A 13,054-nucleotide genomic window follows, 5' to 3' on the forward strand; every position below is an offset into this window, starting at 1 on the left:
CTCAGGTTCCCATAACCAGTCCCTCCCGTCGCCTCTTCTAGGTCATAACAGCACGCTCTTTTTCTAGTCCTAATGTACTTCAGCATCTTTTGTTGATTTCTCTTCATCCTGCCAATACATCTGAAATAGTCCCCTCACTAGACTACTTTCAACTAAACCCTTGTGCATATGCAACCTGTTTCCTGCCCAGCCTCTACCTGACCAGGTGTGAGGAAGGCCTGGTTAGTTAGTCTTGCCCCAGCCAGGTGCAAGGTTTACACACAGCCCTCTGATTGGTCACCAGTGTCTCCTATGGGCCCTGAGCTCTTCACACTCAGCAGAGAACCCCAAATAAAACAGAAAGTAAATAGCTTCTGTTCCCCAATCAGAGGTCTCAACCTATTTCAACAGCTGTCACCTTCACTGAGCCCCTGAATTCTAGATTTCACTTGCCCCACCTGGCCCCGAAGTACTCACCTGCTCCTCCCCAACTCTGCTGGTTTCCCAGACTCTGGACTCTGTCTTCCTGCCTAGTTCTATGGGGCTCACTCCCTCCTTCCTATTCTGATTTCCAGCCTCAACCCATCACCAACCTGGTGCCACAGGATCTGCCCTGCCCCCACCAGCATGTCCTGTCCTGCTGCAGCCCAAGTCCTGCCTAGCGGCCACCAGGACAGCATTCAGCAGAGAAGTGTCACCTCTGAAAAGTTAGCAGCCTGCACTACATTTCTTTCTGGTTTGAGGACAAAATCAAAAGGGAGAATTATCTGATGGCTCTTAAAAATTAGTGTAACTACTGAAGAAAGCAGTAAAAATTAGGAAAATTTGCTCACTGACTATAATTAATGTTTTGGAAGAAGGGGGAGGGACTAAATTGTGATGAAATGAACTATGGCAGAAAGTACCTTTGGGTTTTACTAAATCAACTTGCAACACTCACTTGGGCTTACTAAACTTTACGCTCCATTTAAAAATGAAAAGTAATGGTGAAAAGGACCACCAAGAACTCCGAGGGCTGAAAACTGAATTTGAACCTGTATCATGTCACACCAGCACCTGTTTTCAGCTCCTCCCCTGCCTTGCAATTTCCCATCATGCAGGACATGGCTCCAGTGGGACAGAGGCATGGGAGTGACTGGGATGGCAAAGCAAGACATCAGGACCTACAAACCCAAAGGGTCCCAAGGGGAGGTCGACCCTTGAGAAAGCAGAGTGGGTTATGAGGTCCAGCACTCTCCCACTTACAGACTTTCCAGCCAAGTTTGACTTTGTGAATGGAGTCTGACTCAGTTTGACTTCATGAATGGAGACGGTAGGCAGCCCATATGAGAGCAAACCAAGAGGAAAGCAGGGCTGTGACTAGTACCCCAAACACATGCAGTGTGGCACTATATGTCTGCTAGAGGTAGCCCACCTAATTCATCTGGTCAACAGTCAATTTAATGCATTTAAAAGTGGTGGTTCTCAAAGTGTGGTCCCAAGATCAGCAACACTAGCCTCTCCTGGAAGCTTGTTAGAAATCTAAATTCTCAGGCCTCACCCAAGATCTACTAAATCAGAAACTCTGGGAGTAGGGCCCAGCAATCTGTATTTCTTTTTTTTTAATGAGGAAGATTGGCCCTGAGCTAACACCTGTTGCCAATCTTCCTCTTTTTGCTTGAGGGAGATTGTCCCTGAGCTAACACCTGTGCCAGTCTTCCTCTGTTCTGTTTGTGGGACACCACCACAGCATGGCTTGATGAGCTGTGTGTAGGTCCGTGCCCAGGATCAGAACCCACAAACCCTGGGCCACTGAAGTGGAGTACACGGAACTTAACCACTACACCATTAGGCCAGCCCCAGCAATCTTAACAAGGCTTCCAGGCGATTCTGATGTACATTAAAGTTTGAGAATAATGACTTTGAGAACAAACAAAAATGACTTTTTTCAAAACAGTTCTACCCCTCTCCTAAATAAAAAATCTCATTAATTATTTACTATAAGGTCAGCAAAATATTTATTTTCCCTTTATATTTATTCTACTTGGGATTATCCTCACTGATTCTGGGAAGCCATGGAACGGACAATATACAAGTCTAATCATCAGCTTAGGCACATTCTTTTGCAAGAGACTCACCATCCTCATGAGGCTTTGCTTATCAAACTTTATGGATATTCCCTGAATCCCTAGCATCTACAACAGAGTCTGGCACAAATACTGGTGAAATTAATTAATGAGCACGATGAATGCAGGAGAAAGTGAGAATTGGCGATGCTGTCTGTCAGCACAAAATTATTTGCAAATTAACAATCGCCTGTGCCTGAGCCATAACATAGTAAACCTACACAGAGATGGCTGCAAGTTGACTGTGTCGTCAATCAGGACTCTTCTCTACAACTGGCTGCCTAGTCCCAGACGCCTCCCCAGGCACAACACCTGGTATGAGAAAAGAAGACTTGTAAAAATCCCCGGATCTTCCCAGAGAGAGGTTCAACTATCTCCTCTGAGGATTTCTGAACCAGAATTACAAAACTGGCACAATATCAGGAGTGAGCATTCTGCAGGATTCTCCTCTTAGAGTACTATTTTTAAAAAGGCAACAAGAGGGAGACAAATTGCTAGGAAGCTGCATTTTTACAGCAATTGGGAGACAAATCTAACTTCTTACCAGAAATGGAAACCCATATGATATCACTGTACTGCATATGAATTATTAATGTTTACAATTTTTTTGTAAATTAGGTATTCAGGAAGGTTCCTGTCGACATCATGTTTGACATCATAATGCTTCATCATTCTAAAAGCTTAATGAGATGAATTATTGCTAGAAAAGAGAAAGAGAGATCAAGCACACATTTTTGCACTCTGGGGAATACCAGAGACCAAGTAGATAATGAGGATATGGTTTATAATTGATGTACAAAGAGGAAATTTAAAAAGAAAACTATTACAACCTACCACTGTAAACAGGACCAAATGGCAAAGACTTTATTTTTCCACCTGATCATTTTGGAAAAGAGGAGGGGAGGGGGCCATGACTAGTAATTATCTCAAACTCTTAAGGAGGAAGAATTCTTATTCTAAAAAGAAATGAAAGTAAAGTTTTTTACAAAATTACCTCATCCACAAGAGTATGGAACATGTGAAGATTGAAAAAGACAATATTAACACTGAGTCACAAGTCCTAAAAGGATACAATTAAATATATTAAAGCAATTCTGAGATAATAATTCTGTGTGGTTTGTATAAATCAAAATTCGGGTCTCAAATTTAATTTCAAATCTATGGTTTCTGAGATCTACATATGCAAATTAGTGCTGGGTCACTAAACCAGCAGATTCATTCCCAACATTCCTAGTAGCGGGTTGGAATGAATTAAGCTCTTATTTGAAAATCCTGTTGATAAAGCAAAGTGAGTTCAACTCCTATCCAGGTCAAACCTTTAACACTTCAGCCAAGCAGCAATGATATTTATACAAATTTATAGTAACTGCTAATAACTGAGACTCATTTTCCCTTCAGTTTTTACTCCATTTGGTCTCTAAGTAGCCTCTTGAGGCAAGTATTAAAACAGAGAATGAATTCATTCATTATTCTGTCTTTCATTGAACAAACATGGAGTAGCTAGAGTTGCCAGGTGCTAAATTGGGATTCTTGCTACTCTGAAAGGCAGAAATACAAAATTTTTCTCAAGTAACCAAAAAACGCATTACAGAGTTCATAAGTTGTCACCATGCTGAACTCCTGCTTCATGTCTTCAAATTTCCTTTTCAACAAGAGGCAAAAGGATAGTCTTTATCGGTAACATCCCAATTTAGTTATTTCACCAGCTATAACATCTTATTTCCCTGAAATTTCTCCTAATGCTAACTTTATGTGAGCGAGTGTGTTTTAAAAAAAACTTGACACAAGAAAAATATAGCGTTCAGCACATGCCTTTATAACAAAAGTGCGGTTGGTAGGCTGGACGGTCACAAATCCAGGTCTCTAATCTCTGGATATTCTGTCATCTCATGGTTAACATTCAAAAGCTAGGAGAGAAAGCTTATACCTGGCACAAAGGAGGTACTCAATAACTGGTATTTTTTATTATAATGATGACTATATTATATTATACGATATGATTATTTCCAGAGAAGCCCTACCACTATAAACAAGCATCAGTTAAGCGTCATGTTACGAAATCAGATGGTGCTAAAATAAGTTCACTGAAAGACGCTTTGGGTCTCCCAGACTGAAGCCAGTGCATGCCATCCATCCTTCTCTTCGCCCCTCCCCTGGGAACTGACTCTACCCAATGAAGACTGAGCCTCTTCACACTAGGCCAGTTGTTGGGCAACTTTTCACATATTAAATAGACAATCATGTCTCTGCCAAATAATCAATGGAACAGTTCCTGGTAATCCACTGAGCAAGTCAAACCTCTGACTCTACCTAACATTAAGGGTCACGGAGATGTACTTTTTCCTCTGCACACTGGGCTGTGCCACTGTCGTTCTGTTTGCCACAAGGATAAAAGGCCCAGGGGCCAGATTTACACAATGAAAACCCTCTTGAATTTAAGAGTGTTTTGAGAAGGTATAGGAGGGCACGATTAAGAAATAACTAGTGACTGCTTTAATCGTTTAAATAATTTTTTCCACTTCCTCAAAATTGCAGTCTCCTGAAGGATGAGATATATGTGCCAAATCTTCATCTTCTGACAGCTGCAGTGCACTGGAAACCACTTCCCCTCACTGTGGCTCAGCTGACCCCCCAAATTCACGGCCAGGTCTCTCAGTTATGTCCAGGATGTAGCCAACCCAAACAAGTGACAAACAACAGGTTCCACTCTGGTCCCCTTCCTCCATTCCCTTCCTCCATCTCTCCACAAAACACAAACACCCTCATTCATTCACAGGTCCCCACGCTCGATCCTGTGACTAAGACTGCACGCAGCCTGGCTGGTTTTCCCAGGTAAAAATCTGAATAGGACTATCCTCGCACCGGCTCTGCACCAGTCACCTACAAGGCACGCAAATCCAGGCCAGGGCTCGGATTTCATTCAGTCGGACTCGCCAGCCACCGAATGCTCCCAACGATACCCACCCCTCCTCCTGCCTCAACCGACCCTCAGCCTTCCCACCACCCTGCGAAGCAGCCGGCCAACCTGCTTCCCACTTCGCTCGCTTTTCCACCCGTCCCCCCAGAACCAGCTCCCAGGACCCCTCCAGGGGTGTTTTCTGCTCACATTTCCTGGGCCCTCATCACCCCCACAAACGAAAAGTAAACTCCTCCTTAGTGACAGCCTCCCCAGACCAACCGCGTCATGACCACTCCACTCCGCCGGAGCCCCTCGCCCGCGAGAGCCCCGCCCGGACGGGGCTCCCCCCACCACCCCCCGCGCGGGCGGGCGCCTGGCGTTTACCTGGACGCTGGTGTAGCTGGTCTGGGTCTCGGCCTCCGCGCTGCTGCAGCAGTGGCGCCTCCGGCCCCTGCAGGTGGTCGCGGCGGGGGCCGCCGAGCCCGCGCTGCTGCCGCTGCCCAGCTCCGCGCGGGCCCTGCGGACGCGGGCGGCGCCGGGGGGTCCGCGCGCGCGGCTCGGGGGGATGGCGTCGGCGGCGTCGGTCTGGACGAAGAGGCCGTGCAGGGGGGCCGCGGGGCCCTGCGACACGCTGGTGGTCTGGCGGGGCGAGTTGGACTCGTCCGAGTCCCGGCAGTAGATCACGCCGCTCTGCGAGACGTGGATGCTGGGGGCGCAGCCCATCCCTCGGCCGGGCTTCCCCGCGCGCCCGCCCGCGCCGCCGGCCGCCCGGACCCCGCGGCCCCGCTGCCACCTGCAGTGAGGGGGCGGGCGCCTCGGCGGCGGTGGCGGTGGCGCCGGGACCGCGCGGCCCCCGGCCTGTCTGGCCGCCGCTCCGTCGGGCTCGCCGCGGCGCCCCCCGCCGCGCCTCCGGGGGCTGCGCGCGTCACCCCAACTTTCCCTTCTGGGCCATCCTCCTCCCCGAGCGGGGGAGCGCGCACACACAGCGCCCCGCGCGCCCCGGCGGCCGCCACCCTCCCCGCCGCGGCGCCCCAAACGCGCTCCCCGCGCCGCCGCCCGCCCCGCCTCCCCCGGCGCGGCCCGCGCCGCCGCCCAGCTCCCCGCGCCCGGCGCCCGCCCGCCCGCCGGCACCTTCTTCCCCACTTGCAGTCCGCGCGCGTCCCGCCCTCCCGCGGCCACCCGCCTCCCTCCCCGGGAGCCCCGCGGCGCCCCTCGGCCCCGCCCGCCGGGCCCGGGCTCTCCCCGCCGGCACCGCGCCTCGGCGCCCTCCCCGCCTCCGCCGTCCGCAGGCCTCTCCGCTCTGCGCCCATCGCGGTGCCGCCCCCAGCGCCCCGGCGCCTCGGCCCCTCGCGGCACACACCCGGGCCAGGCCCTGAAGGGCGGCGGAGCCTGGGCGGCACCGCCTCTCACGAACACAGTTTAACACATGCCTGAGCAAAGCACCGGGACGCCCCTGCCGACATACGAGGATCTCACAGCCCAAGCCCACCCGTGTGACTTGCGGGCCTCTCCGTACGCTCAGACAGGTGAGAGAGACCTCACGCTTCCCTTCCCCCGTACTCTGAAGACTGAGTTGGACGGTGACCCCGTCTTCAGAAGTCCGTTCCATGTCTGCTCATCATTTGGAGGTTCATGCCAAGGGATGGGAGGCCCTGCGTTGGAAGGAACCCTTAAACACAGAAATTCCCCCTGAGGTCAAGGAAAGAACAGAAAGAAGCTGTCCGGATGGTTCTTGGCTTTCTCCTCCAGAGTTTTCAGCTCTCACTTGGGTGTCACTGAATTTTCACCCTGGCTTCTACCCCAGCCAGCCTCCCGTTATCAACTGCTCCTCCTCACGCTGTGGGCTGGGCAGTCAAAAATGCCTCCCCTTGCTCCCCTGAGTGAGGCCTTCACAGGCTAAGCTTCACTCAAGAACAAGAATACTTTTGGAAGGTATCAAGGCTGCTTTTCATCCTCCCCTCATGTGAAATCTGGGATACAGCTGCGAGGCACCACTGCCCATTTATTCATTGGTTCTTCCAGGGATCCCTGCCTGCTGCCACAGGAGAAACGAGATGGCCTAAGAGAGGACTCAGCTGCTTATAACAAGAACACAGAGGCATATTGCAAAGCACAAAGGCAGTATCCAAATTGAAATAACATCTTTGTTCCTTCCCTTCCTTTCTCTCCCCATAACATCAACTTTTGGAGTGACCAGATGAAGATTTCAGACGACAGCTTCTAACCTTCCTAGAGAAGCAACGTGTCACCCCAAATCCCAAATTCAGGTAGAGGAGAAAGACCTAGTCTAATCTAATTCTTCTCCCTTTGTTTCTCTTCTTCTCAGTTTAACTCTTCAACTTTCCAAGTTTTTAAAAAAAATTTTTGATGACGTGAAAAAGTCCATCTCCGGTTAATACAGAAAAAGTCTATGCTATATTTTCTAAAGGACGGGCAAATTGCTCGTAAGATTTCTGTGCAGGTTGGGCTCCCCAAGAAGCAGATTCTGAGATAGCGTTTAGCAGGCAGAAGGTTTATTAGGACTCACTCTTGGAATCAACATCCGGAAGGAAAAGAGGGAGAGAGGAAAGATTGAGCCGAGGGAGAAATTGAGCTAGGATGCAGCTTCAATAAAAGCCTCAGGAAGCCCTGCAGGGAGGATTCTCAAGCTTAGAGGATGCTTTAGAGTTGTCCTGAGTTGGGTCAGGAGGATAGGCCTTCACCCCACATGGATCAGTAGTTGTGAGTGTCAGTAGTTACTTGCAGGCCACCTCAGTGACCTTGGGCACGGTGGCTCTCTTCAGCTGAGGCCAGTCCCCCATGAGACTCACAGCTGAGCTGAGGGCTGACTGCTGGCATCACAGGAGTGCATCCTTCTTTCCTGGCATCACAGCTTCCACCACAGTTCCCTTCCAGGCTGCCTGGGTCCGTGCTTTCTCGTCCCTATCCATGCCCATAAGAACACCACATTAAATGGTAAAGACTGAGATACAGGGACAATCATTCATTTGAAATGGGCCTACACCGGATGGCTGCCATCTGCTCTACTTCCAAGGGACCACTGAGAATCTGGGCAAGCATCATCAGAGTTCAATGACAAAAGCACTGGTCTCCATACCAATCCCTCATGGAAGGTTAAGTCATGAATTCAGCATTCCTAGAGCTTCTCTTATACACACCCGTTTCAGCCATTATCCTTCATGGAGCTACCAATGGCAGCCTTTTTTGGAAATTGAGAGCAGTGCTAATTCTCATGCCACATGTCCACTTCTTCAGAGTTTCCTCTAGGAATGCAGTTACTGTGATGAACCCACCCAGAGAAGAGAAAAGGGCCAGTCCCTCACTGAGGTTTAAAGGCAAGGAGACCATGATAAAACAGAAATTACAACCAATCTTCTGGCAGAGAACATTAAGGGCTGAATCACGAAAAGACAAGTCACCCAGAAATAGATTTAAGTTGAACTTTCTAAATTAAAAAAAAAAAAAAAGATTAAGCCTTGAGAGAGTAAATAACCTCTAGGTAGCTACTGAACAGGACTGAGCTGCTTTCGTATGTTCATGGAACCTTTCATATTGGGACCAGCGCCCCTCACTGAAGGTGACTCTTCTACAGGAACAGAAGACGGAATGGGGGACGTGCACAAGGTATAAATCTTTCCTCCCATTCCCAGAGCAGCCAATACTTCCAATTCTTTCCTCAGACACCACTTCCACTGCCAATTCTGGCTCAGTGAAAGGAAAAAATAATGTAGCCCTATAATCTCCACCAGTGTTCTCGGTGGGAATGTGTGACCTGCCCCCGTTGCTGGCACAGATTTGGTCACTGAAACATGCAGAAGTGTGCAAGTGGAGGAGAAATGGTTCAACGGAAATCATTCCCCAGCTTAGCTCTGAGGCCTGAGTTCTTGCTCATGTTGGTGATTTCTGGACCGACTCCCACGTCACAATGTCAGTGCATTCCAGGATAACAGCAAAGTCTACGAGCTCAGAAACTGCAAATAAAATTTAGCTTCGAGTTACAGAATAAGGCCAGAAAAACCAACGTTATAAAAAAAATTGAATTAAGTGAAAAAAATTTAGCGACAGTCAATGTCGAAGAAACAAATCAAAAAGCAAACTAAATCAGAAATTTCTTCATAAACTAAACCTCAGATATGCCTAGGGTCAGCTGAATGGCTTGTATGTTTTATACTGAGGTTAAATAAGAGCTTATTTCAGAATTATGACCCAGAGGCACTGCAGAATCCTAAACAATTAAGGTCCCTTCCCATTCTAAAACGGTATAGAGCTCTTCAAGAATTCCTCTAAAGAAGCAGAAAATGTGATTAATACATTTGGAATGATTCTTAACCATAAAGGTTAAAACAATAGCGACTTTCTGATGGATCTTTAGATAACCAAACATTTAATCGACCAATTAACCCTACAGAGCTCTGGATTCAAACTACATTCCTAATGGTGGAGCTTATTGGAAGTCTAACAGCCTGAGAAGTGAAATGACACAGTTTATTAGGCAGCCCGGCACAGTGGAAGGGTCACTGAACTCGGAGTGTGAAGGCTGAAGCTGCCACTCCTGGTTCCAAAACCTCAGGCAAGTCACTTAACCTCTGGGCCTCAATTTCCCTGCACAATCTCCAAAGTCTCTAAGTCACCAACATTCGGGGATGCTATGAAATCTTTACTTCCTTTTATTAAATTATTTTTAATTTAGAATAGTGGAATTTTTTAACTGAAAGAATGGTCCTGAACCTAACTGCACATGAGGATCACCTTGAGGAATTTGTCAGAAATACAACAGTTCCCCGGTCCCATCCCAGAGGCTTGGATGCAGGGGGTCAAGGACAGGTCCAGGTCGGCCCTTTCAAAGAAGGTGAGTCCCTGTAGCCTTTCCACAGCCTCCTTTGGGAACGAGACTCAAAGTCAAAGTCCTAACGGCAGCCTACAAAACCCGGCCTGATGTGGTCCTGCTCTGCCTTTCTGAGCCCTCCTCCCTCTGGCACTCACTCTCCCGCTCCAGCTCCAGCCACGGGACCTCCTTGCTGCTTCTCCAGGAGACCTAACACTATTAGCCGAGAGCTCCTCCCTCTGCTTGCTTTGCTCTTCCTTCCATCGATAGTGGCATGGCTAACATCCTCACTCCTGTAAGTCTCTGCTCAAATGTTATCTCCTCAATAACTCCTGTTTAAAATCACAACCCACACCCCCCTCCATGGTCCCTCCACCACTCCTGCCTCCCCTCAGCCTGGCTAGTTTTCTTTTTTCATAACACTTATCATCTTCCAACTTATTACATAATTAGCTCGTTTAGTATTATGTTTCTTGTCTATCTTCCCCTCTAGAATATAGGATCTACAAGGGCAGGAATATTTTGGTCTCTTAATCACTGATGGATCCTAAATTCCTAGAACAGTGCCTGGCATATAGTAAGTGCTCAAATACTGGTTGAATGAATGATTTTTTTTCTCATTTCTTATTCTTTTGCCTTTCTCTTCTCTTAACTGTTATAACTCAAAATTGAAGGGGTTTGGGGTTTTTTTTTTTCTTTTATTGAGTAGAGTTTTATGTTCTATGCTTTTAGTTTTTTAAGTCAGTGAATGCTTTGATCTGATAATCCTCATTCTGGTAATACACATCATAAAAAACAAAAGAATAAAATAATAATTTATATAAAGATGTTTGTAGCAATGTTATTTACAATAATGAAACTGGAGATAATCCAAATATCCAACACTTAGGGAATAGCTCAACAAACTACACTAATGGTCAGAATACCACTATTTAAATGTGCATAGATCAAATAATCTTAGGTTAAAAATATAGTATATGTAAGGTTGCTTACAGCTATGAAAAATGCATGTCTATCTGTTGAGGTTCATAAGTACACGTAAAGTGACATAGAGAGGGAACTGGAGCACAAGAGGTTTCTTTTTCTGAAAAACTGTTTCAGTGAATACAAAAGCAATGTAAATGAATAAGTGTGTTGTTTTCTAATTCACTCCTCAAAAAAATTTTAGCTAATATATTTTCTTTTATGGACTTCCACTGATTTTTTTTTCCTTCACACAGAAGGTAGCAGATGGGAAAAATTAAAGAAGGGAGAGAATCAGACATAGATGGAAACAGAGACAGAGAAATTAAATGCATACACATTTACAAAGGAACTACTTACAGAACCAGATGCACAGATACACAAAGGTACGGGGCAGAAAAAAGTGAGAGACAAAGAAAGACACAGGGAACCACTTTCATGGTGAAACATTCCTACCAAGTGGTTTTACAGATACAGCTCTTTTAAGAGAGTAAAAATAAGGTGTATGTTTGACAATAGGTGCATCACTTCTCGGACCTTTTGCCAGGGACCAAATGAAACCCAGGAGAGGATTTGGCCCACAGGGCAGTTTTCCCATGCCAGGCACAGAATATGCAAACAGAGGAGATGCAGGGAGAGAGTCAGTCAACATCTGACCTCCTTAGGTCAACGTCATCCACCATGGAATTCAGTGAGCACTGAGCCCTGAACCCACGTAATACAAAAGTGATCTGTCCTTCCTATTGATAAGAGCACCACAGGGAGAGCCTGGATCAGCCCTGGAGAGGGACTCCAGAACATCCCAGCTACTCACCTTCAGAGTTTTCCTGGACCCAAATAGTCAGGCTATGAGTGATGGAGCATTCACTTCCAAAAACCTTTGTAAATACATTTCACAAAAATATCGGGCATAAAAAAACATACAAATAAAGCACAAAGTACAGTCCTACTCCAAAGAAGCTCATAGAGAAACAGGGAGATGAAACTTACACACAAGAAATGCTAGAGAATAACACATGCGTATCAACGTATAAGAGCAAAAACGAGTGGTGCTGTTAATTCTTTAGTGTAGTTATGACAACTGGGGAAGGCTTGCTGGAGAAGCAGCATGTCAGCTGGATCTTGACCATGAGGACTTTTCAAGCGAGGGGAACAGCGTGAGCAAAGGCATAGAGGCAGAAATAACCTTGGTGGATCCAGAAGACAGTGAGCAGATGAGATAACTAGCCAGTGTCTCCTGAGATGAGGATGGCAAAATTGGAAGGGGAAGAAAGAAGGCAGAAGATGGAAGACCCTGAAACTTCTCCTGTACGTAATGGAAGTCACTGTAGGTTCTACCATCCATAAGGAAACTCCCCATGAGAAAATCTAGATTCAGAAAACAAATCCATTGTTCTGCAAAATGATTGGTGTTTGCAAAATGATTAAATGTTGGCTTTTTAAAAAATAGTAGAAAAGCCTGGCCTCATAAATATTCTTATATAACACTTTGAGTTTTTTGGGTATTCTAAGTCAGGGTACAAATTATTAATTCACATCAATTTGACTTAAGATATACAATATATAAAGCAAAGCACCTTTGTTTCTAAATTATTGTGACATTTCCTCAATGCCTCATGGGTAATAAAAAAGGTTCAAGTTTCTAAGCAAGCCGTCCTGCATGCTCACTTTGCTAGGCTTCAGAAGAGTTCATTACACTAGTGATGCTAAAGTTATCCATTCATTCATTCATTGAGCAAATATTTACTGAGTGGCTACCATGTATCAGACACTAACTAGGCATTGCGGAACAAGACAGAAAGAGTCTCTTCTATAGAGAGTTGAGAATACTATGGGGGTTGGTAGAACAAACGAACAATAAAATTCCCAGGTGGTGGTGAAGGTTATACAGGGATTTTAGACACATCCATGTGATAGAGACTGGGGTAGGGTTATGGATGTTATCTCAGAGGAGATGAGATTTAAGTTAAGGTTCTTAGAAAACCTTCACCTAAAAGGACTATTCTTTTTCATCCAGGCATCCACCCACTGACACAACGAGAACAGTGTTGGAGCGCCCACCACTGCACCAGGCCTGCGAGGGACACAAAGAAGGGAAATCCTCAGTACTTGCACTCAGACAGCTCAGCTGGGAACACAGACATACACACAGAGAAGTGTAGCTAACACCTACTTTGAAAAGATAATCCAAGCCCAGGGAGGAAGGCCAAGGTGGGTGGAGGTGGTGCAGACGTCACCGAGGGGATGGAGTGTGGCACATGGAAGAAAGAGCAGATGTGAATA

General features: G+C 46.6%; 1 protein-coding gene across 9 annotated transcripts in view; it reads right to left on the reverse strand.

The window, feature by feature from the left end:
* Positions 1-13,054, reverse strand: part of PDE8B (phosphodiesterase 8B) — a 217,432-nt gene that overhangs the window by 186,022 nt on the left and 18,356 nt on the right. Inside the window, exon 1 of one of the 9 annotated variants that reach the window (XM_070571575.1) lies at positions 5,368-6,025. The exons of 7 other annotated variants lie outside the window; for them this stretch is intronic. In XM_070571575.1, coding sequence (XP_070427676.1) covers positions 5,368-5,706 — 339 coding nt within the window. In that variant the 5' untranslated portion in view covers positions 5,707-6,025. Of the gene's footprint in view, positions 1-5,367; positions 6,026-13,054 lie in introns of those variants that run through there. One more of the 9 variants, XM_070571574.1, reaches the window with a different exon arrangement.

Source organism: Equus przewalskii, chromosome 13, assembly GCF_037783145.1.
Source record: "Equus przewalskii isolate Varuska chromosome 13, EquPr2, whole genome shotgun sequence".
NCBI classification, from domain to species: domain Eukaryota; kingdom Metazoa; phylum Chordata; class Mammalia; order Perissodactyla; family Equidae; genus Equus; species Equus przewalskii.